This window comes from Monodon monoceros, unplaced genomic scaffold, assembly GCF_005190385.1.
Source record: "Monodon monoceros isolate NGI ecotype Baffin Bay Population unplaced genomic scaffold, NGI_Narwhal_1 Super_Scaffold_1, whole genome shotgun sequence".
Classification (NCBI taxonomy): domain Eukaryota; kingdom Metazoa; phylum Chordata; class Mammalia; order Artiodactyla; family Monodontidae; genus Monodon; species Monodon monoceros.
Window position 1 is genome coordinate 2,202,499 of NW_021703765.1, and position 25,153 is coordinate 2,227,651.

Consider the following 25,153-nt stretch of genomic DNA (forward strand, 5'->3'; position numbering starts at 1 on the left):
CTGTACCAGTAGCTGCCATGCGTCTGCTACTCACTGCAGACGCCCCGCTGCAGCCCTGTCCAGCAGGACCTTCTGCCCTGTGCCCCTGCTAGCCAATAGGGCGGTCACGTGACACACGTGGCTAATGTGATTGGTACAACAGAAGAACCAAACCTTTAAACTTCAGATTTAAATAGCCGTGTGTTTTGAGGCACAGTGCCGTTCCACTGGGTGCTTGGCGTGTCCTCCTAGTTCTAGGGTCCCCAGAACCCTGCCTGAGAGGCATCAGCTCCAATTCTCGTTAAGGACAAAAACTGGGTCTTTCTCAGAGTCATATGATTGCGTACAAAAGTGAGCGTCGAGTTCAGAAGGTAAAATCCTCTGGAAACACCCTGAAACACGCCAGCAACTGCAGAGGACGGCGCTGTGAGCCGTGAGCTGCAGCAGGTGGGGCAGGTCTTGTCCTCACTCACCTCCCTTGGCTGGGAGGGTCTCACGGCCCCGTTGCTTACTTACGGCTCCCTCCGAGGGGGCCACCTGCTGCAGGGTTGGGAAACTCGCATTGCAAACAGCATGCATTCATCTCAGTGCCTCTGAGTTCCCTGCACACACAGACGCCTACCCAGCTGACTTGCTTGGTGCCTCCAAAAGAATTTCCGCGAGCTTCTAAACAGAGAAATAAAATAGTGTAGAAAATGCACCCTTTTAAAGAGGCTTCCCAGAATCAGTACCCTTCTGGTTACAGTCGTGGAGAAATCAACATGGGATCTGTCCCTGACTTGAGAGTCGAGCCACGAGGATATAAAATGAAACATCTCATTCCAGGCTGGTGTGTGAAGTCGCATTTTTATTTAAGACCCCAGGGCCGCCTCTGAAGGGGGGCTGTCTGTGCCCCGAGGGATGGTGAAGACTGCCGTGTTGGAGATGCAGCATCTCCCACCCGCAGGCGAGCGCAGTCTAACTAAGTCCGCCTTTACAGCAGGTTCTCGAATGTGCTGAGTCACCACCGATTTGCTCTTGGAAGGGACTAACGACAAAGTCTCCCATCACAGTTTTGCACGGAAAGCGTGACCCTAGCTTGATTCTGATTTCTAAGGTCTGTGAGTGAGCATTTTGTTTCCTCTGATAGACTGAGGACACTCACACCTCTGTCAGTCAGGTGGCAACAGGCCTCACAGACACACATGTGAGTGAGTGGTAAAGACAGGGGTGTAATTAGCCAGCAGACCCCGGGCCCTCAACAACCCTTAATAAAAATAATGGGGCGACTATGTAGTGGTGCCCCAGGCAGCATAATTCCAGCGGGCAGGCCACGCACCAGCACGTGATCTATGAACTTGCCCCGTCCCTGGCCCAGGCCCAGCGCCTCCCCGTACTAGGGATGGCCTCGTGGACCCCTGCTCGGGGGCCCCTCCCGGCTCAGCTGCTAAGGGAAGGGCCCCAGCAGTCAGTCTGCGGGGACCTCGAGGCCTCCGACTTAGGGTTGAGGGCTTGTAAACCCCAGGGGCCTCGGACTCCCGTGAGATGCGCAACTTCTATGTCCTTTCACCCTATTATAGGGTTTATTAGGGTTGGGAGTTAGTTCGCAAGCTTAGTTTTTATCAGAAACTGTGACCAACCTTGCAAGCAGCTGACTTTGGGCCACGAAAGTCGTTCAGTAGAAGTGATAGGTTTAACACTGGTCATTAACTTTATAAATGATGTGACAATAAAATCATCCTGTGGGTAAAGCTACTGCAACAGTGGACCGTGCCCCCGAGGGGATGGCTTGAATAGACGGCTCTATTCAGGCCACCCCCACACGAGGCTTCTATCCTTAAGATCATGTTCCTGGGCCTCGGGCAGCTGATCACGTGGAATCCGGAGCCCGGTGACCCTGGAACACACCCGTTTATCGTCTTGTTTTCAGCTGGACTCATAAACCGTTCCTTCCGCATTCCTTCCCTCACCCTGTCATAGCCCCTAATTCCTCTGTCCCTGCATCTGTAACGCTAAACCATTTACGAGAGCTGACAGGACGGGGGAAGGGAGGCCAGAAATGTTGGCCTGTCATCAGATGTGCAGTACAGAACAAGCAGAGGCAGCGCTGACTTCACTGAATGGGTTTTTTTTAAGGTGGGGAAGTGTTTGAGCTCACGGTGGATACGCGTTACGTGAAATAGTTTTCAGGTTCCGTTTGGGGTTTATGTTTGATTGAGAACATGATTCCAAGGATGGCACAGCAGATATGTATTCTTGAATTCCTACTGACTTGAAGGAAAGTGTTTAGAGGGAAACTCTCCTTTCCAGAGGGTGGGTGAGTTAGATTTCCTGGGAGTGGAGAGTAGTGCCCTCCTGTAGGTGGTTCAGGTTGACGGGCTGGGGAAAGGGCTTAGGTGGTAAATTGTTTTAATCTCCAGTCGGTTTAGGGCTCGCCACTTGGTGTGCCCATGAAGCCTCCCTGAGCTGCCATTTCTCATCCGCTGCCAGGTAATTTCAGAAAGGCCACCGTGTAATTTTATCTTTGAAGACAAGTTTATTTCAGACTCTGAGAGTGAAAAGCGTGTCATTGCGTATGAAAACCCTGTGTTTGTTTTGTTATTAAGGAAGAACTTTTTTTATATTTATTCAAACCCTCTTACAATGTTTTAAATGAGACAAAACCTAAAAATCCAGGTTTCAGAATGATGCTTCCTGTCTTTTCTCACTCATTACTAAGGCAATATGTTTTTTTAACTTTTTTAAAAAATGATTTCTTTTATTCATTTATTTATTATTTATGTTTGGCTACGTTGGGTCTTTGTTGCTACGCGTGCACTTTCTCTAGTTGCGGCGAGCGGGGGCTTCTCTTCGTTGCAGTGCGCGGGCTTCTCATTGCGGTGGCTTCTCTTGCTGCGGAGCATGGGCTCTAGGCGCGTGGTCTTCGGTAGTTGTGGCTCGCGGGCTTAGTAGCTGTGGCTCGCGGGCTCTAGAGCGCAGACTCAGTAGTTGTGGCGCACGGGCTTAGTTGCTCCGTGGCATGTGGGATCTTCCCGGACCAGGGCTCGAACCCATGTCCCCTGCATTGGCAGGCGGATTCTTAACCGTTGTGCCACCAGGGGAGTCCTAAGGCAATATGGTTTTAAAACTTTAAATTCGGAAGTGAGAGATTTTATAGGCTGGAATACATTTGTGAAAATTTATCTTTCTGTGTTTGTCAGTGTGTGTGTGTGTTTGAGCGTGGCGTTTTTCTCACCCGCCAGCCTCCAGCCCTGCCAAATGCCCATCGGCAGCTGTGCGGACACGTTCTCAGGCTCAGCCCACGCTCTGCACTTGTATGATGCTAACACACCACTCTCCTAAGTGAGATTTGGTACCCACATTAATTTGATTATCATACGGTTAAACAAAAGCCTCGATAAAATCCATTATTGTTTCTGTGACTTTTGATACTTGCAAAACAGACTCTGTTATTCAATACGTCCTAAATTATGCTTTAGCACAAGTCATAGGTAACCAAACACAAGCCATCAGTAAATAGACAAGGCAATTTGGTAGTTACGTTAATTACCCGTGGCGAGCGAGGGTGGCTGCAGCCTGGGTTACTCACAGACGTGCGTGCGTTCACCCTGTGCTGTTGCAGAGCTGCATTAAGTCGCTTAACAAAATACCAACATCTTGAAATTTCGAAGTAAAAGGCGAGCTTGCATGTTGGTTTCGACTGTTTGGGTAGGAATCTGCCTCTTTCAGGAAGCAGAGTCTGAGACGTGTCCTTGCTGGCAAAGCCGCATGCTGTCCCCGCATCTGGGGGCCTGGCCTCTGCCACCCGCCCCCTCCTGCCACCCGTACCTGCTGCCCTGTCCCCCTGCCCTCCGCCCTCGCCGCCCGGCCCCTCCCTTCCAGCTGCTCACCTTACTCTCCTTGTCCCACCCAAACCATCGGGGTCCATTTTCCTTCTCTGGCTGGTTTTGCCGCCTCACCCAGGAATGCAGACCCTGTGGGAACGGAGGCAGACCCACTGGCACCCACACGTCCCAGGGCCACTGGACACTGCACGGCCAGTGGGTGCCGTCACCCCAGGGTCCGCTTATGTGGCCTCGGCTCAGTGCACAGCGTCCAAGTTGATCTTGGTAGTGAAGTTCGCACCATGCTGGGGCTGGTTACTTCTGCTGGAAATGCCTGTAGGGAAGGAAACTTCTTCAGATACATCCCCCCACATTGCCTCCTTTGGATTAAGTGAAAATAAAAGGTGTCAGCTACCAAATGTAAAATAGCTAGCTAGCGGGAAGCAGCTGCATAGCGCAGGGAGATCAGCTAGGTGCTTTGCGACCCCCTGGAGGGCTGGGATAGGAGGGGTGGGAGGGAGACCCAAGAGGGGGAGGTATGGGGTTATACGTGTACACATACAACTGATTCAAATTGCCACACAGCAGCTAACACAACACTGTAAAGCAATTACACTCCAGTAAAGATGCTAAAAGAATAATAAAAGGTGTCAGGAGCCAACTTATTAATGTAGAGTCACATTCCATTGCACTTCATTTTCTGGAACGCCGGTGCCTCCCAGGAACCAGGAAAGTATCTAGAATGTCGAAAGCAGGTCCCATCGGTCTCGTATCTGCTCACCAGGGCCCTGCGGCGGTGACTGCCCACACCGGCAGGTATTTTAACTGGGGAGACAGATAATAAACAAATCAACATGTGAATTAGGTACTTTAGATGGTGTTAGGGCTCAGAAGAAATATGTAGGGCTGGGGGCTAAGGAGGGCAGGGGTGAGGGCTGCCGGGGAGCCACCATGATGGGGCAACATAGAGCAAAGGCTGGGAAAGTGGAAGGTGGGAGCCACGCGGCTCTCTGGAGACAGATGTTCCAGGTGGAGGATCTCGCACGTGCAGAAACTGAGCCAGCCACTTCCTTGGTGCATCGGGAGAGGCAGGGCTGGAGGGGGTAAGATAGGAGGCGAAGTAGGCAGGGAAAGGCCTAGATCACGGAGGGCCTAGCTGGCTGTCAGGTAGCCCCGGAAACTGTCCTTCTGAGAGATGACAGTGCCCGGCCGGGGTAGATGCCTTGAGAAATGGTCAAGTTCCAGTTACCTTTGAAGCAAGAGCTGGTAGGATTTGCCGATGAACTGGGCGTCAGAGAGAGAAGGGAATGAAGGGTTGGGGCCTGGGCGTCGGGGGTACACCTGTGCACAGGTGAGGAAGCGTGGGCAGGGTAGGTTAGCGAAACAGGTGAAAAATCACCGCGAGCTTGAGGTGCCCCTTAGGTGCTCACCTTGCAAAAAGCGTCAGCAGAGACGTCCAAGATTCATAGCTCTCAGATCAACTGAGGAGACGGGTTTAGAGAGGAATCCAAGGCTGAGCCCTGGACTTCAACATTTGGGACCAGGAGGGTGAGTGGCACCCGCAAGGGAGACCAAGATGGGGCCGCCACAAGGTGGGGGATGGACATGTCACTAGGTCCGGCAGGGAGTGTTAGAAGCCTTTTACCGGTCAAACAGCACTGAGTCCAGGTCAGAAAAGGATGGAGGGTCAACCACTGCATGAGGCAGCCCGGGGTCCCTGCTGCCCGGGGCCAGAGATGCTTTGGTGGCATGGTGGCAGTGAGACCCGATTAGCATTGGAAGGAGACTGGCTACAGTGGCCCAGAAACCTCCTTGAGAAGCTGTGTGGAGAAGAGGAACCGGACCCAGGGCGCAGCTGGCAAGAGCGTGGAAGCCAGTCGGGGCCATTTTGCTTTTGACGGTAGAGTTTTAAGAGCGTGTTCGTCAGATGATGCAAATGGTACTCTGGAGAGAGGACCATCGCCGAGGGTGGCAAGGGATGCCTGCTCTGATAAATGGTGGCCTTCTTTGGAAAAGGAGAGAGGTGGTTCACCTCAGCCTCAGGCAAGCGCAGGCCAAGCTTTAAGATCTGACCCCATGTCTGCAGCCTCCTTTGCAATGGCGAAGGCCTCTTGGCCAGCCGCCACCGCAGCGTCCCGTGAGGTGGGAGACAGTGGGACAGCACTACGGCCACCCGGACGCACTGTCTCGTGTTCAGCTGCTGCAGGAGAGTTGCAGCCCGTATTCAGGAAAGCCTGCCGACGTTTGGAAGCATGCTGGCCGTGCTGTTGTGTCTGGAAGGAAATACCTGGCTGGTAGGGTGGATGCCAGAGACCCAGCTAAGCAGCTGTCCCCCACACCTGGGGAATCACGTTGCCCTGCAGGCGGAGGTGGCCAGGGTCAGGCGCGAAGCGACGAGGGCCTGGACCGGTCCGGTAGTCACCTGCTGTAGGTGCTTCAGGAAGATGCCGCAGCTAGACTCTCCAAGCTGCACCCGGGCCACAAGGAAAGTACTCCTGAGAGGCACGGTGGGCGGGTGCCTTCCAGCCTGAAAGATAGCGCAGCTTCCAGGAGCATCGTCCTAGCTTCCTGTGGTTGCCGTGACAGATCATCACACACGGGGCGGCTTAAAGCAACAGAAACTCATTTTCTCCCCGTTCTGGAGGCCAGATGTCTAAAATCAAGGTGTCGGCTGGGCCGTGCTCCCTCTGGAGGCTCCAGGGAGGAGTCCTTCCTGCCGCTTCCAGCTGCTGGTGGGGAGTGTCCCACAGAAAATTTTTTTTTTATTCTATTCTACTTTGTGACAATTTTAGTCCTTTTAAAAGAGGTTTATTGCAATGTTTTTCAAGGTGAAACATAACGTGGTGTTTGTAGAATACAGTCCAGGAGTTTATAATACTGCTTTTTGGTGAGCCGTTCTTAGTAAGAGATTCCTCTCATTTCATGGTCGGATACGAAATATTTAGTTACTCACTCTGCTTAGGAACATTGTATCTTTTGCCTTTCTCGCCAGTTCTTCAGTGTTTAAGAGAAAATCGATCTTTGATTTTATGATTTTGTTCTCGAGCATATAAGCTTGCTCTAAAACATCAGGAGACTGAGCATGCTTGTTTTAGGTCACAATTCCTATGGCACTTAAAGCAAAAGGATGGTTTCATTAATATACAGAGAAACCCATTCGATCTGCGTTTTCCTGGACAATTTAGTTGCCACCTGACCTTCCATAAAGAGGTTTTTCAAAATATTTTTTGTGTCTTCTCCTAACTATACTCTGACTTGATTTTATTGTCAATTATGGAACAAGAGAAGGTCTGTGGCCTGAAAAACCAAATTTCCCCTGAGTGTGCATTTGCAGAGAATGTCGCATGCACGCTTTTGAGGAATTGATCCTATTGGTCTTGGTGATCGGCATCTGTCAGCACTGTGTGTATGATATTCTTGAGATGCACTTGGTCTCTTAATCAAGTTCCAGTGGCTCATCCCGACCTTGAACGGGTGGAAACCAGCTTTGGCCTGACTGTTTCTCTAGCTCCTGGAACGAGTCCGAGCGGGTTTCTGTTTCGGTGAATCGCCTAGGCGGTCACAGGTACAGAACTTCAGCTACGAAGAAAAGCACCTGCAGAGGCAAGTGACAGTTCCATTTTGCAAAACAAGTTTGTTCCTTTTGAGCAAGGGACCCAGAACTCAGGTACAATCAGAGTTCGCTGTGAAATCTCTTTTTCTTTCACTTCTCGACCTGATTGCATTGACATGCACCTTAAAACCTGATTTTTACTTAAGAAGGTTTTATTTCCACCTTTACTAAAATGTGGAAAGTAATCAGAAGATGTATAAGAGTAAAATAAATCGTGATGATGTCCAGCACTGACGGTGCTGGCTGAGGGTCAGACACTGTTACAGTCCCCACACGTATGGACCCATTTCGCGTTCAGAATAACCCCGTGAGATAGACGGTATCATTATGCCCATTTTACAGTGAAACAGGAAACGGAGGAGGTTGAAGAGATTGGCAGAGCTGAGGTATATATTGAGAAAAATGGTCAGACTCTGATATATCAACATGTTTTTCCTTTGAGCAAAGATTCATCTTCCATTACTAGACTTTTGCCCCTTCTACCCTGTCTGCACCACAGGAAGCAGTTAAAACCCATGTGCAGGCGTAGGGTGACGCGTTCAGGGAGATTAAGTAGGAGAGGTTTTCATTCTATAAAACTCAAGGAAATTTCAAATTAAGAAAAGCAGAGCTCTCCACTGCCGCCTTCAGTAATGTAGAATATCTTTTTGAACTGAATGAATGCCCTTCTCTGAATTAGCTTTAAGTGCATTTTATTTAAACTTGCCATTCACACGACCATCAAACTCTTTTTAGTGAAAGAGACACACGGAACAAAGCCCCCTCCCTCTCTCCCTCCACCCCACGCCCTGCCTTTGTCACCGTCCTTCTTGTTCTACTTAAACAGCAGATGGAGCAGAAACTTCCAGGAATTAATAGGGTATTTGTGTTCCTAAAATAGATGTTAGAAGGTCCAGTTACATAACAGGTCTCGGTAAACAGTTTTACTGTGACACTAGTTAATACTTAACTCTGCTGTGACCAGTGTTGAAATAAAGCCCTGAGCTCCTTTCTTTGCGTTCATTATTTAAAGAACACTGCGATCTTAATTACACTGCCAAATGGGCTTGCAGGGAGTGTGGCTTTTAAACTAAGTAGTAAAAGGACCATTTCCTAACCCAAGATAACGGCTTCAGGAGCACCTCAGGCATGTAGTTCTAAACTGCCTTTAGTGATGCTACAACGTTTCATTTTAACTACCTGCAAACTCAGCGTTTATGTTTTTTAAAATATCTTTATTGAGATGTGATGCTCATGCCGTACAATTCACCCGTTTAGCGTGTACAATTTGGTGCTTTTTCAGTTTAGTCGTAGATGCGCGGAACCGTCACAGCAGTCAATTTTAGAACATTTTCATCACCTCACAGAGGAATTGCACTCTTCCGCTGTCACCCGCGCCCCCCGGGACCAGCCTCCCAGCCCGCAGCCCTGAGCAACCACTCGTCGACTGTCTGTCTCTAGATTTCCCTGCTCCGGACCTTCTGTGTGAATGTAATCATGTAACCTGTGGTCTTTTCTGTCTGGCTTCTTTCACGTAGCGTAATGTTTTCAGTGGTCATCCATGTTGTAGCCTGTGTCAGTGCTTCATTCTTTTTTTAAGGTCAGTAATATCTCTTTGTATGGATATGCCACATTTTGTGTATCCATTCATCCGTTGATGGGCAGTTGGGTTGTTTCCGCCTTTTGGCTATTATAAAGAACTCTGCTATAAGCAAAAACTCATTGACAAGTTTTTGTGTAGACATATGTTTTCGTTTCTCTTATATAACTTCTGAATTTAAAAAAATCCTGGATTGTCATATACTCATATCATCAAAAATGCTTCCTGTGTTTTCCAGCCAAATCTAGAAAAGGAGTCCTGGATTTGAAATCTCATCTCATTGAGAGTTGTAACATCATGGTTCTTTTCCTCTGGAGTCCACAGTGTTGAGTGGGAAGCATTTTCAGTGCCTTTAGTCATAAATCTATTCAAGTTACTCATTCTAACCATCCTCCCACCCCACCCTACCCGCAACGCCAGGCCACCGCTAATGTACTTTCAGTCTCTACAGATTTGTCTCTTCCGGATATTTCTTAAATATGTAATCATACAACAGGTGTGTGTGTGTGTGTGTGTGTGTGTGTGTGTGTGTGTGTGTGTGTAAAAAGCTGTACCAAGTAGAAGAAAATCTCTAAAAATGGCAGTGATGCACCTGAATGATGGGGTCTGTTGCCAGAGGATTGGGCAAGATGGTTAGAAAGTACAGCAAATTGCTTAAATCATAGTTAATATTCTGCCAAATATTGGTGGATAATGAATCTCACTTATACTTAGAAGTATTTTAAAGTCTACATCAATAATTATGGGAGTTTTGCTTGTTGTATTTACCTCTAAAATTCATAGGGAGAAGTTAGGCTGATGGAAAGGAAAACAGGCACAAATATTTTTTTTTACATCTTTATTGGAGTATGATTGCTTTACAATGGTGTGTTAGTTTCTGTTGTATAACAAAGTGAATCAGCTATACATATACATATATCCCCATATCTCCTCCCTCTTGCGTCTCCCTCCCTCCCACCCTCCCTATCCCACCCCTCTAGGTGGTCACGAAGCACCGAGCTGATCTCCCTGTGCTACGTGGCTGCTTCCCACTAGCTATCTACCTTTCGTTTGGTAGTGTATATATGTGCATGCCACTCTCTCACTTTGTCCCAGCTTACCCTTCCCCCCTCCCCATATCCTCAAGTCCATTCTCTATGTCTGCGTCTTTATTCCTGTCCTGCCTCTAGGTTCTTCAGAACCTTTTTTTTCTTTTTTTAGATTCCATATATATGTGTTAGCATATGGTATTTGTTTTTCTCTTTCTGACTTTCTTCACTCTGTATGACAGACTCCAGGTCCATCCACCTCACTACAAATAGCTCAATTTCATTTCTTTTTATGGCTGAGTAATATTCCATTGTATATATGTGCCACATCTTCTTTATCCATTCATCCGATGATGGACACTTAGGTTGTTTCCATCTCCAGGCTATTGTAAATAGAGCTGCAGTGAACATTGTGGTACATGACTCTTTTTAAATTATGGTTTTCTCAGGGTAGATGCCCAGTAGTGGGATTGCTGGGTCGTATGGTACTTCTATTTTTAGTTTTTTAAGGAACCTCCATGCTGTTCTCCATAGTGGCTGTATCAATTTGCATTCCCACCAACAGTGCAAGAGGGTTCCCTTTTCTCCACACCCTCTCCAGCATTTGTAGTTTGCAGATTTTCTGACGATGCCCATTCTGACCGGTGTGAGGTGATATCTCATTGTAGTTTTGATTTGCATTTCTCTAATGATTAATGATGTCGAGCATTCTTTCACGTGTTTGTTGGCAGTCTGTATATCTTCTTTGGAGAAATGTCTATTTAGGTCTTCTGCCCATTTTGGGATTGGGTTGTTTGTTTTTGTGTTATTGAGCTGCATGAACTGCTTGTAAGTTTTGGAGATTAGTCCTTTGTTAGTTGCTTCATTTGTAAATATTTTCTCCCATTCTGAGGGTTGTCTTTTCTTCTTATTTATGGGCAAAGATATTATGAAGAAATCATAACGGCTTGAAATGCACTCAAGATACTTATAGTCACGGACACAGTTTAAAAATCAGAACACACTGGGACAAGGACATTCAGGGAGGGTCCCGGTCATAGGCCTGACTGTCTTGTATGTCTGAGGATTTTATTACGTTTTATAATTTACAGGACGCTCATTTCTTTATCATGAAAATTCCATTACATTGGACACACATCACCTTGATTTTTTGTGTGTTGCTTTTGGACATTTTGCTTATTGAAAATGTGTTATTTATGAGGATTTTTAAAAAATTAATTTATGGGTCTTCGTTGCTGCGCGCGAGCTTTCTCTAGTCACAGCGAGCGGGGGCTTCTCTTCGTTGCGGTGCGCAGGCTTCTCATTGCAGTGGCTTCTCTTGTTGCGGAGCACAGGCTGTAGGCACGCGGGCTTCAGTAACTGTGGCAACGCAGGCTCAGTAGTTGTGGCCCGTGGGCTCTACAGCGCAGGCTCAGTGGTTGTGGCGCGCGGCCTTAGTTGCTCCGCGGCATGTGGGATCTTCCCGGACTAGGGCTGGAACCCGTGTCTCCTGCATTGGCAGGCGGATTCTTAACCACTGTGCCACCAAGGAAGTCCCAAGGATGTTTTTTATATTCGTGGAATAGCAACAGTATCAGGTCTCAGAAACAAGCTTTGTATTTGGACAGAAATTAGTGAATTTCCCAGGGCGACACGTACTTTCCGCTCAGCCTCGTGCACCATGATGTGGGGGACACATGTTTACTCAGCTAGAGGCTTGGTGCTGAGAAGGGAGAAGATGGGAGGGGTGGGGTTTGTGGTCCTGCCTGTATCACTACGCGGGGCTGCATCTGTGGCCGCTTCACCGTGCGGATGTGCTGTCCCCTCAGCCCGGAAGGCTGTGGAAGGCGTGGGCGTAAGACGCAAGATGTCTCTTCGCCATGATGCCATTCCAGCCTTTTTTTTTTTTCCAAGTTCTGCACAGAAGGTTTATTGGTTCCTCTCAGAAAGGGCCCCCTCCCACCGTCTGTCCAGGAGCTGCCTTTGAAGCCGGTTCTGGGTTCCCCCAGCTCTGGGTCGACCCTTTTGTTCCCTGAGCGTGTGAGTCCCTGGCAGACGGCGTTCACTCAGGGTCGGCGGGCACCAGGTTGCTCTGGAAGAGTTTAAGGATGTGGTTCTCGATCACCTGTTGCACTTTCCTATGTCCCAGTGCCACGGCGATGTAAGACGCAAGATGTCTCTTCACCGTGATGCCATTCCAGCCTCAGCAGTGGATATGGGGAAGTTGTGTGACCATGCTGTCAACCTCCACTCACTGAAAGCAAAGTGATTTGCTTTTAAAGATCTAGCTTTTCCTCTGCACCTGAAGCGCCATCATCCCTGACACTCCACGTTGTTTCCCTAACCACCGAGAAAGAAAACACTGTCGGTTCTAGTTGGAAGATGCTATTGATTTGTAAGGAGCATCCCGATTTTAAAATGTGAAAAGACATATCCACAGCCATTTACAATGGCAGCTAAATTGTATTTAATTAATTACTTCTCCAGTAAAGCTTATTATTTTGGAGTTAGTGAAGGCTGTGATCCTGACACCAGCCTAGAAGGGAGATGTGAAACGAACACATATGATAGGAATTTATGATGATGAAAGAAGCGACCAAGAACTTCCTTCTCATCCGTGCTTTACTCTCCTCTAAAAATAAATAGGTAGACATGAAAAATTATATACTACACCACCTTTGGCTCCCTCTGCTGCAACAGAAGTTATCTATTTTAAACTATTCTTCAACAGCATAAAATTGAAGTTTTCTCTCCAGCACTTGCTAGATACCAGGCACTGTGCCAGGTTTGGGGCTAGAAAGATTTATCAGGCAATGTCCCGGTTCTCAAGAAGTTTACAGTGTGGTGGGGAGGCAGAGAGATACACAGACAGGGCGTTTGCGATGATGTCTGCAGTGGAGACCAGCTCAGATCTATGGCTGGGGGGACAGGAAGGGGGCTGCGGGCAGGGAAGCCACTGAGGCGGGGCTGGGGGCTGGGTGAGGTCAGAATTCCCAGAGGCTCTGACCTCTGCCTGGACCCCCACCCCCACCGCCAGGTCAGGAGGTAGGGTGTGGTCCAGGCAGAGAGATTGGTCTGAAAAAAAGTGACACAAAGTAAGCGTGGAGACCAGAGTACGAAGCGGCGGACCCCCTTGTGGATCTGCCCAAGTTAGGCACTGTCTTTAAAAGATTATGGTGTGACTCGTTCAACCTCCAGAAATGTATCTTGTACAGCGTTGAGTAGGCGAGCAAGGCTTAAGGCAGCATTGGGCACAACTGAAGACGAGGCAGCGGGGTACAGGGTCCTCAGCGGGAGCCTGGTCACCTGGCAAGAGAGATGGAGAGAGGTGCCAGGTCCCTGTCGACCAGGGCAGCGTGGGCAGTGCTGCGTGTCCTGGGGGACACGATCTCCAGGACTCCTGCTTAAGTGACAAATAAGAAGCAGAGCAGCGTCCAGAGTGTGCTGGCATTTACGTAAAGGTAAAAAGGAGGAAGAAGGGAGTGAGCTTGTGCAGTGGCTTAACTGTGCCCAGACTGTTTTGGAGGAAGACAGAAGCTGGAAGCACATCCACAGGGGAGGTGCCCGGGGATCCCACCCTTCTCACCGTGACCCTCGCAGTGCCCTCTGAATTTGATGTCAAGTGCACGCGTTCCATGTGAAAATCATTAAATAAGCTTGATTTAGAGTAGAAACTGAACCGTATCTACTCTGTGCACTTAAAATTTTAAACTCAAAAAGCACCCTGGGGTTCCATAAAAAAGCAGAAGGGAGTCGGGTGGGAGGGGAGTGAAGAAAGCTCACCTCTGAGGGTGCAGCTTCCCAGAGGAACGAGGGCGGAGGTCTGGGCCTGTGGCCCAGCCCAGCCCGCATGGCGCCTGCCACTCCCCTCAGCTGGCCAGGGGGCCGAGGACGTTTGCATCATTCCTGCCCCTGCAAGGGGCTCTCCCCCAGGGCTGGCCTGCCCGGCTACCATTGAGCAAAGTTGGAATTCAGGGGAGTCAGGTTTGGTGTCAGTTTCCTCCCACGCTTTAAACTCACAGCCCAAAACAGCGACCAAGTGGACAGGCTCCTGAAATACATGGGATGATGTTTAGCTCGTTTAGTTTAATAACTTCAGTTTCTTTTGTATGAAAGTATATCCGCTGGAGCAAGAGAATGCTTGCGTGCTCAGGCAGAGAAAACGAGCCAGAATTCAGAATCCTCCACAGGAAACACACCCTGACTTGAGATTCCATCTCATACCTTGAAGACAGACATGAAAATGTGTTTATTGGCTCCAAAATGTATCAAGAGAAAAACGCATTAAAGCTTCTTGTTGATGAGACACTATATCTTAAGAAAGGGTTGTTTTGTGTTGTTTTTTCCAGGATGGTGGAACTAACGGAGGAGAATCTGAAAAAAAGAGAAACCTTTGTGACCTTTCCCGGGAGACCTCAGAAGACAGTGACGTGTTTGGTACGTAATATAAAAATTAGAAGATGGGATTTCATATGAGAATCGTGTGCGAACACATCCTCATTTGGAGAAGGTCTTAATTTTTTTAATTACGTGAGTAATCCGTGAATCTGTTCTCATTAGAAATGCGGCCTCTGTAGAAACCTGGAGGCCGAGCCCGCTTCTTCAGCCTCTTGGGAACATCCATCCGTCTCCCGGATGGGACTGCCCTGGCCGCCCATGGTAGCCGTCCTCATCTTGTTTTTGCTTTTGGTTTTGTTTCGCATGCCTTTTTGTACCCACAGACACCGGAAGTTTCCCAGATTTTCCCTTGCTATATGCTATTTCTCTAGTCATCTACTTGATCAATTGGGTGTGGGCATTGGGAGGCCAAGCAGTTCTGGTAAAAAAAAATAGCTAACAAGGAAGGGAAATAGTCCCAGAGCCTGGATACGGTGGTGTTTATTTTAACTACGAAGAGTGACTCAGGAGGTGTTGGGAAATGTGTTTTCTGTAAGAGTTTACATTTTCATCACCCTAGAGATAGAGGTTGCTTCTCACCCCAGGAGTGAACGGGCAGGTTCCCACCCATTCCTGTATTAACGCTGTTGGGTCCACCTCTGCCGCGTGACAGTGACCGTGGATTACTTTCCCAGCATCGCAGGCCAAACTGGAACACGGGCAGACCTGCCCGTGGGCATCGCTCTTTTCTCCACGTATTCGTATTCCTGGAGTGTGAGGACTGAAAGCCAGATCCTGAGGTCTCATTTATCAAAACAAGAGGGCCCGGTTTTCTAGCTGCTAAGATAAGCCTTAGCCACAGTCAACCCAGCCCGCAGGTCTGACACTCAAGGAACAAGGCCTCTCCACCGTCTTCCTGGCTTGGTCTCTGCTCATTTCTGGAAAGGGTTTCTTTACGCTTTCCTTGTCAGGCAGGAAAATCCATCCCAATTTTCTGTGTTCCTGATGCACCTGCTCGTTCTGAAAAATCCTTTCCTTCTCTATAATTCCTTCCTTCTTGAGCAGAACACATAGTTACAGAAGTACCGCTGCCCACTTTTTCAGTATCATAAGCTTCCATGAAAATCAATGTAACCCAAAGGCCCAGAGGCAAAACACTGAGGATAAGTTAAATGGAAATCAGACAGGAGGTCAGTACTTGTTACTCTCTCCCGGATTCTACCTGCTTCACGATGATTTCCATAGGGATTTTTTGGACCCGAACACAGTCCAGCGCCTCTAGGTAGTGGGGTTTCCACTCCTTAGGGGCAGAGGAAGGAGTAGAGGATGGCATCCTGGCTTGGAGAGTAGTGTGTGGCCTTTGGACTATAGAGGGAGGCACGTCTGACTGTCAGTGACTTTAACGCTAAATCTGCCTGTAAACCTCTAAGATAAAGGTGTCTTTAGGCCTGTATTCTAACTACATATGTGTATAAACACATAAAAGAGAATGACAAAGTAGAAATGTCCATAGTTAGGTTCTATATATGAATAAGAGTAAGTTTTAGAATTTCTTTTTGGCTAAGCTTACTTATTTTTAAAGCAAGCATCATATTTATCAGTACCCAGGTTTAGCACTTTTAGGATTATTTGAAACAATGTCAGCCGGTCTTTTACTGTCAGATACACACACACACACACACACACACACAACACAATTATATTGCCTGTATATAATACCTGTATGACATAGCGTGAAAAAGATCTATAATAAGCCTTTTCCTTAAGTTATAAACCTGGTGTAATTCCTGGATAACTTTAAAAGGCCGCCCTTTTTAACCTTCTCAAATGCATACTCAATTTGGAGAATTGTTTTATTATCTGGAGTTGAATGTGAAAGCCAATGGAAATGCACATATTTCAGTCCTGTCACAAAGTTAGATTTGCCTTTTACTGGAAGAATCATGCCACAAGCCAGCTTCTGCCTGCCTTGTTTGCTGTGACTTTGTGGTGCCTCGAACGCGGAGACAGGCTGGAATATCTGCTGATTGGAGGTGCCGGCCCCAGGCCAGGCTCTCAGCCCATCAGCGCGATTCGGGAGTAGTTCCCTAACTGTCACCTTCAGGGCGTTGCAGCTGACGCCGCAGAGTCACAGCAGAGGGGAAGCGTGACCGTGAGCGAGGGGGACCCAGCACGCCTCCTGGGCTCCACTGCTCTGTGCTCTGCCGTCCTGAGTCACACGGACGTGGGCGCTGCAGAGCCGTCGGGCGTCTGCTTTCCTGGGGTCCAAAGCCACCCCAGTCTAAAGGTGCGGAGTGATGGGGGGAAAAGAGTCTGAAATAATCTTGGCTATCCATCTTGACGATCTACTTTTGGAGGAAATATGTACGATTTTAAATCCTGAAGTGTACAAATGTCACTCGAGGTGAAGTCAGCAGCTCCCTCCCACTTTACAAAAAGGTCTTTCCCTGGGGCTTCCCTGGCGGCGCAGTGGTTGAGGGTCCGCCTGCCGATGCAGGGGACGCGGGTTCGTGCCCCGGTCCGGGAAGATCCCACGTGCCGCGGAGCGGCTGGGCCCGTGAGCCGTGGCCGCTGAGCCTGCGCGTCCGGAGCCTGTGCTCCGCAACGGGAGAGGCCACAACGGTGAGAGGCCCGCGTACCGCAAAAAAAAAAAAACGTCTTTCCCTGACTAGACAGAAATTCCCCGAGTCTAAGAAGAAACCACGCTTTCGTGATGGTCCGTGAACCACGGGTCAGCAGCAGTCACTTAGCGATTCTCTTCAGGCTCCTGGTCATCGTTCTGTCCATGTGTCAGCAGAACTGGGGGCCGGTGAGGGATGTGGGGGAGGCCACTAGCCTTCCCCTAACCCACGTCTTCAGGACACTCGTACTGAGGGTCTCGGTGGAGGTTGGGAAGGCCAGCTTTGTGAGAGTCCCGCGAGGGAGTCCAGAGGCTCCTTGGCCGGCGCTGACCCCCGCGCAGGTGCCTGAGTCACTGGCTCACGTGCCTGATGCATGAGTTGCACAACTTAAGCCGGGGCAACTTCCTCCGTGTGTGGCGAACGCCTTAGGACTGACTTGGCAACGCGCTTAAGAGTTTTATTTACTTTTTCAATCTCTGGGAAAGTTTCACTGAAGAATTTAGATCTAAGTAATAACTCATTGGAGCGCACTTGTAAATCTCCTGTAATTTCTCCCGACTGTGGGGCGTTACACTTGGGGAGTTTTGCCTGGTCACCCAAAGAGGAAGGAAGCATCTTAGGGCTCGGGAGCCCCACAAGAACCACGTGCTGTCTGGGCTTTGGGGAACCAGGGTGTTTTGTGGTGGGGCAGTTGCTGAGCTGTTTTTGGAACCTCACGGCCGCACACGTGGCACAAGCTAGCCCTGTCATTTGGAATCCAGGTAGGAAGGAAGGTGGGCCTTCACCGCCACCCCCGTCCCCCAGAGCTAAAGCAGGGGGCTAAAGCAGGGGCAGGTAATTCAGCCGAGGTGAGCAGAAGCCCTAGGTCTCCCTAACTGTACCCACGAAGGAGAGAGGTCTCCAAGAGAGGGCACCCCTGCTCTTTCCAGAGCAACTGTGGATCCTCCCAGATGCGACCCTCATCTCAAAAGTCAGAGCAGAGGGGTGAGTGCCTGTCACGTTGGGTGAACGCTAGCGCAGCTCCACAGGGCCATAGGATTGTGAGAACGCGGCCGCGCGTCAGGTCAGAGCACTTTACACAGCTAAGCCACGTGCGCGTTGCAGGGAAGGGCAAAATCCTGTGAAAATCACTAGTTCACTGCTCAGATAATGGAGAGAGAGTTGTCGATGTTTAATGTTGAGGGGGAAAGCATTCATATTAGAAACATTTGCGTGTATGTCTAAGTATATAATTATAAAGTATATAATATTATATATTAATAATTATATATTTTTAAGTGGATAGAAATATATATATGTATGCATATATGTGTGTCTTTATTTCACAAGGCTTGAGTTAACTTGCAATAAGAAAAAGAAACAAAATACAAAAAAACATAAAGCAGAGATGAAGTAGGTCCGCACGTACATTTGTTGACTGTACAGTGGTTGCTGTGTTGAACTTATTTAACCTGTAGTTTCCCAGCTGCCTGATGGAAAGTGAGACCTCGTCAGCTTTTCCTTTTACACAGGACATAGCCTCCCTCTGCCTACCCCCATGATTTAGCTCTGTGGTTTGGGGCAATGTACTCCCTCATCTTTCTGTGTCTTGGTTTCCTCACCAGCACGTAGGGTGATAACAGAGCTGCCCGTGAGAAATAAACGAGCTGGCACCTGTGTGTCACTCCTGTCTGCCACATGACAGCTGTTGATATCAGACAGGTGCCTACATGTGCTCCTCAAAGGAAGCAAAGCTGTAGTTAACACACAGTCAGAATTTTTTCTTGCTTAAATTTTTATCCCAGATGATCAGGTGGTCGTCAAGGACCTCAAGGCGTTTTTATGGCATATTGGTGATTTGTTTCATATGCAAATTGAAATAAACTGAATAATGAGCTTCCTTGCAGCTCGAAGCCCATTCAAGGCTCATGTCTCTACTTGGGACCTGGTGTATCATTCCCGCCACACCCCGAGGCAGCTCAGCCCCCAGGGAGGGGAAGTGGGTGCCCCTCTGATGGGGAGGACCTGTGAGAACGTGTGTGGCCTGAGATAATGCTCGGCCAAGTTTGGAAGAGACTCTGCCACAGACAGATCTTTTCCCTGAGAATTTTCATGTAGCGTTTAAAAAAAAGAGAAAAAAGTTGCATTTTTTGTTTGTTTGCTTGTTTCCAAGAACCTTCCACAAGGAAATCTTTTTGAGATGTTATTTTAGGTAATATTTTATTTAATATATTCTGATTACTGGATTAAGTTACAAAATCAGTAAGTAGCAGTCATTACCGATGTAAAATTCTATCTCAACTCAGTAACGAACGTAGGCGAGGGACCCACTCTGTCCTGCCCTGCAGACTCCTGTTTAACTGTCCCTCCCCAGATATAATCAGTGCCCTTCAGAAATGATCATTGCACAGCCTTTTTCCTGAGAATATTTGATGGTAGCCTTAATGTATTGCTAATTGCGATTCAGCTGTTTCCTGAGGTCTTTTATTCTTATCTAGACAAGTGATAGAATCGATACTGTATAAGGGCGTCTTTGGGGTGGATAAAAATCATAGAATCAAAACCGCAAGTTGAGTACTTGAAGGAATATTTGAGTCCATCTCGTCTACCCGGTCACTGTGTCGATGAGGGTCTGACAGCCAGGACAGTTAAGACAGAGGCCTGGGGACACAAAAGGCAAGGTTGCCGCCCAGGGTCCCTGGCCCTGCTCTGAGCCCCACCAGGAAAACAGTGGCTTGTCCTGGATGGTCCTTGGGGAACAGAGACGCCTCTCATTTGACAGGTAGGTTAAAACAGTGAAACATCGTAACGCGTTATTACTTCTCTGCGCATGTGAGTGAGAATGAAGGATGCTTTGTGTCTTTCGAGTACGCGTTTGCCTGTTTGTGCTGCCTGGTTGTAGTTCCCGGGAAGCCCTCTGGGGGCGCGCTCTTCCCGCTCTCAGTGTGTGTATTTCTGGCCGAAGCCCCCCTGCTCCCAGAGGTGCTCAGGTGATGCTCCTGTGGTGAGGCGAGGCGTGTTCACGGCCAGCGGAACGTCGGCTCTACTCGGCAGCCTCTACCACGGCAGCAGCTGCTGGACAGATGTCTTGGCATCTAGGATTATCTTGTTTCTTGTGTGAGGCCGTATCATCTGGTAGCTAGGAGTATGGACCCAGACCTCTGGGCCGGGTCCTCAGCCTTTCTTTCCATGCTTCAGGTTCCCCTGTGTGGGTGGGGATCCCAGTACCACTGAGCTCCGGGCTGTCGTGAGCGAGCATCGGAGTTAAACAGTCCAGGGAGCGGCGGTGCAGGTGAGCAGGGCAGGTGCAGGGAGGGGGCAGGCGGCGTTGCCCTCAGCCCCTCCGTCGCAGCCGGGGGCGGAGGGTGCCTGCCGGAATGCTGCCTTCTCCCAAGGGCCTGGCCTCTCAAGTGAAGCCCCCGGTGACCTTTAATAGTCCACATACATATATGGTATTCGATTTTACATACAATGTTTAAATTAAATGTGCGTACCTGCGTGCCGGTTTCCTCTTTTTCTGGATTTTCTGCTCTGAGCCTCATTTTCCTGAAGATGAAATAGATCATCAGAGGGAAACGGCAGAAGGGAAGGGCCCAGTAAAAACTTACTGATGTCTCAGGAATCTGAGCGCTAATGTCTCCTGGCCCCTCTCCCACGAGGACACGATGGGGTGTGTTGCCACTCTGGTGCTCGGGTCCCTTGCGTCCCAGCACCTGAACAAGCTCGCCTCGCTCACTGAGCCAGCACCTACCATGTCGTGTGGTCCAAGCCACCATCAGGGCTCACCTGGATTCCTTCAGGAGCCCCGGCTTCCATCCCGACTGCTGCCCGCGCGCCCGCCCGTCTGTTCTCAACGCCCCTGCTCAGAGCCCTTCCCGCCCTCCCCGCGGGCCGGCACCCATCTGACGGCACCTCGCACCCTCCCTTGTCTCCTCCCCCGCCTGCTCGCTGTTCCTGGAGTGCAGGGCCTTTGCACGGGCTGTACCCTCCTCCTGGGATGCTGCACCCAAGTGACCAGCCCACTTAGAAGAGAGCTGCATTAGGACAGTTAGGCTGTGCCGACCTCCCAGACAGGCTCCCAGGCCTTAGAGCTCCATGTCATAACTTCACCCGTGTCCCGGCCCAGCAAGGACAGGCAGGAGGCCCCCTGTCAGCAGTGACTCGGAGGCCCGGGCTGCTTCCATCTGTGGGGTGGGGAGCCAGAGGCACGTCCCCTCAGGGGGACAGCGTCCATCATATCGGCTGAGGTTCCACGGGCCAGAAGTAGTCACGGGGCCCCATCGCACGACCCAGTCTGGCTGCCAGGGACCGAGAGGAGGGGAGTGGAGGCGGCCTCAGCTCCACCACCTGCTGTGGCTCTCGAACGGGCGTCTGCAGCTTGTGTGTTGTCTGCCCCCTGACCGCGCCGATCCAAGGCCCTCGTAGGAGCTTGTCAGCGTCTGCCAATGATGGAGGGATGGGTGGGACGCCACCTCCCCCTGCAGCCCGTCCCCTCCGCTCACTAAGACACCTTTGCAAACTGCTGATTTTCACCGGAAGCGCCCCCCAGATCGTGTGACCTCAGGCCTGAGCTCTTTCTTCCTGAGAAGTTCTGCCTCTGGGCCGCTGCTGAGCGAGAGGTGTACGGGAGAGGGCCAGGCGGGTGGGAGGAGCCCGGGGTCCAGGTGGCTGCCTGGTGTCTCCTGGGACGGCTGAGCATGTCCCCTGGGGACCCGCAATGCCAAGACCGGGATGAGCGCTGTGGTCCGGGAGGGGGCGAGGCTCCCAGTGCGCGGCGAGCTGGGAGGGCATCAGCCGGCACCGGTGATCAGAGTCGCAGAGGCCACAGCTGGCTGTCCAGGCGCGTCCCCCGCTGGTCCCGGCCTTCAAACTAGAATGTGCTGCTGAGAGCCACTTGAGGCCAGCAGAGTCACAACAGGGCAACAGGACCATTTCCAGAACAAAAGGGGAACACAGGCCGTAGGATGGTACAGACTGCAGCTGTGACGGGCTTGGCCAGCAGAAGGCGCCGTGTCCCAGCCGGGACCCCGCCCGTGGACCCTTCCCCTCACCCACTGCCACAGGCGAGCCTGCTGGGTCTTGGGTCCCCAGCTTGAAAGCACCCATATTGGCTTCCATCAGGAAAAGTGACTGTTTCCAATTTCCACCTCAAGCCAGCCTGAATTTGTAATGTGGCCCTGGGAGCTGGCGTGTGGCTGGGGCGCTGTCACCTCCGAGTCCCCGGCCAGTGGCCCCGGCAAACCCGAGGACAGTCCGCCTCGAGGGCGGAGCAGGTCGAAGGCACCTTTCCCAGCCGGACCCTCCTCCTTTGGCCGGTTCAGGAGGTGGCCGTGGCCTTGCTTGGACTTATTCCAATGGGGGAGGGGCGCCTGCGTCCTTCAGGAAGCTTTGAGGGGTGAGCCTCACCTTCCCTCATTCCCACCAAGGCCATTACTATGAACGCTGTCTAACTGAAGAAGGTCTTCCGAAAGGTGCGTGAGGCATCTTGCCGCGCTCTGGTCCTATGGGCGCCGCAGGCCAAGTGCAAGCTGCTCCCTCACCTCCCCCAGCCCTTACCCATCGAACCAAAACTGGCCCTGCCCCGTCCGCACCCGCATGGCTGAGTCCTGCTGGCCATGTGCGGTCTGCCCCGGGGATGTTAGGTGTGACAGATCAGGAAGGCTGTCACTGGCCATCACTGCTCACCTCTGTCTTCCAGGGTGAGGGGACCGTGGTGGCCGCCCTGCCCCTCGGCACCTGAGGGTTAAGGGGAAGCCGGCCCTGGGTTCGGCCCAGGCTCCATGTCCTGTGTCACCCTCCCTGTATGAGTCCAGATCCAGGGATGCAGGCGCAGCCCCACACCTGTTCCTGCAGGTGACCTAGCCGTACCTGAGCTGGGACGACAGTGGCAGGTGGGCTTGTACAATAGAGCCTGGACATGACTCGGTTTGGCAGCTTTCATGGTGTCATTAGAGAGGTGACAGGCAGTCAGAGGTGTTCCTGTCATTCCCCAGCAGGTGAACCCTAGGTAAATCGGTGTGATTTAGGCGCATGAATATTGGAATGTTTTGTTAGCAGACTTTTTGCATCCAGGCCGTTTTTATTTCAAGGCTACAATATAATCATTTTCCAAGTTATATAAAACTTAGGTAAGAAGGTACTCCTTCTGCCTTCATTCCTGTCTCTCTAACAGCCAGGACCCTACCCGGATAGTTGAATTTTATACACTATCTTAATTAACTTGAAAATTGCCTCTAGCTGAAATTCTGTATTTTCTAGCTGAAATTCTGTATTTAAGTTGCTTCAAAAAATCGTGTCTTAATGTTTCCTTTCTCTCTCTGGAATCTTTGATAAGAACCAAAGACACTGTGGCCCAGGGTTATAAGTGGAGGTCCCGTAACTGGAAGGCAACTCTGTACCAGCATCTCATTTGCCGCAGGTGGGGGGACAGGGTGACAGGAGCCTTGCCTCCAGGTGATGCATGACTCGTGATGCCGCACTTGCACAGCAGCTGCCCCAGTGCTTTACGGTCTCCAGGGTAGGCCTTGTGAACGGTCTGTCTGTCTGGAAAGCAAGTGCAGTTCCAGCCACAGAGAAACGGAATTTGACTCACGTCCACGTCCACTCACACTCATTCCCATAAACACACTCCCTGTCTCACGCTCATGTTAACGCACACACTCGGTCAGGTGCACTCCCACACACGCGCACAGGGGAAGGCAGGACCGGAGGGAGGGAGGGAGGGGTGGCCCCATGTCCGAGCCCCGGGGCGGGCGCGCTGCTCGGCTGCAGGCTCGCCGCTCGGCTGCAGGCTCGCCGGTGGGGACCATGTGCGGAAGGTCGGGACAGCCGCGCCCAGCGGGGTGTTGTTGGCAGAATCTTCCTGGTAGTTTCCTCGTGGGCAGTTGTTTGCTTGTAACTAAAGATGAGAGGGCTGTGTACCTTCAGGAAGATCCGGGGAGCCATCTCCCAAGGGTGGGCGTCAGGGAGTGGGGAGTGTAGCATCACTGTGCTTGCTGAGATGCCTGTAAAGGATGGGGCAGCGCCTTCGGGGGGGGACTTGGAGATCCCGCCAGTGCGTCTCTCTTGGGCCGCAGTTTCCGGTCCTGGCTCCTCTGGTCCCCGGGGGTCTGCCTCGCGCTTTCGGGGCTGCTGTCCGGTCCTCAGCGTCGTTCTTCAGTGACCTTCAGTGACATTGAATTAAAGAAGTGAACCCCTGAGATGATGAGGGGTGGGACGCCAGGCTGGGGGCAGTGGGAGAACAAAAAGGAAAGTTTCAAAACCAGTGCGGGGAGGGAGGGAGGCATGGGTGTGGCTCTGAGCCTCGGGGTCAGAGGTGGCCCCAGGCCCCTGGGCAGTGAAGGGTGTGCCCCGACCCCAGGAGCACAGTGGGTTCCACACTTACTCTAAAGGATCAGGCGCCTGGAGTGATCAGCTGCACTCTGACTCACTCACAGTGACATCCCTTGAAATACGGCGCAGAGCTGGCGTGAGTTCTTCCTACGTTGGAGTTTCTAAGCCATTCAAACAGGAGCATTTACGCTGGGAGGTGTATGTGCAGCCGGGTTCCAGGACCAAGACAGCTGCCTCTGAACAGAGACTAATGCTCAACACAGCTCAGAGAGGCGGTAGTGTGCAAGCGGGCGTGTAAAAAATCGTGCTTCAGAAAGCCAGTGTCTTCACAATTATAAATATTATCTACAGTTTTCAAATCTCTTTTATTTTTGCCACCGCTTCTCTCTTCAGCGCGATGCTTGAGGCAGGAGAGGAGTCTTCTGTCCCAGGTCCATGTCAGTGAGTAACTCCCAAGTCTGGAAGCATCTCCCTGGGACAGTAGTGCCTTGGGGACGTGTAACTTCTGGAGGCCAAGAGAGGAGCTGGAAGATGGAGACGCTGTTGCTCATCAAAGTCTGTCGCTCGCGTCGTTGCTGCTGTTAACTCCACTAAAGAACGCCAACAAGGACAAACCCTGCCCTTAGCAAGAGGGTAGAACAGCACTCGTTTCTGTGGCTACACAAGAGAGCGTCCTTTGGTCGCTGGTTACCCAGTGACAGTAACTCTAACACATCCCAGGCCCCGCTGAGCCACCTCACATGGTCTTTCCTCGAAACTTGCAGGAACGTCAAGAGACAGAAAAGAAAACCAGCCTTTGCTTTGTTAGGGTTTGAGCAGACACCAGGCTATTAAACCCTCCATCTCCGTAAGGCATGGCACAG

At 50.5% G+C, this 25,153-nt stretch overlaps 1 protein-coding gene across 1 annotated transcript in view; it reads left to right on the plus strand.

Moving 5' to 3' along the window:
- Positions 1 to 25,153, plus strand: part of MBP (myelin basic protein) — a 108,554-nt gene that overhangs the window by 32,031 nt on the left and 51,370 nt on the right. The window contains exon 3 of the mRNA XM_029221878.1: positions 14,331 to 14,418. Within this exon, the coding sequence (XP_029077711.1) occupies positions 14,331 to 14,418 (88 nt within the window). The remainder of the gene's footprint in view (positions 1 to 14,330; positions 14,419 to 25,153) is intronic.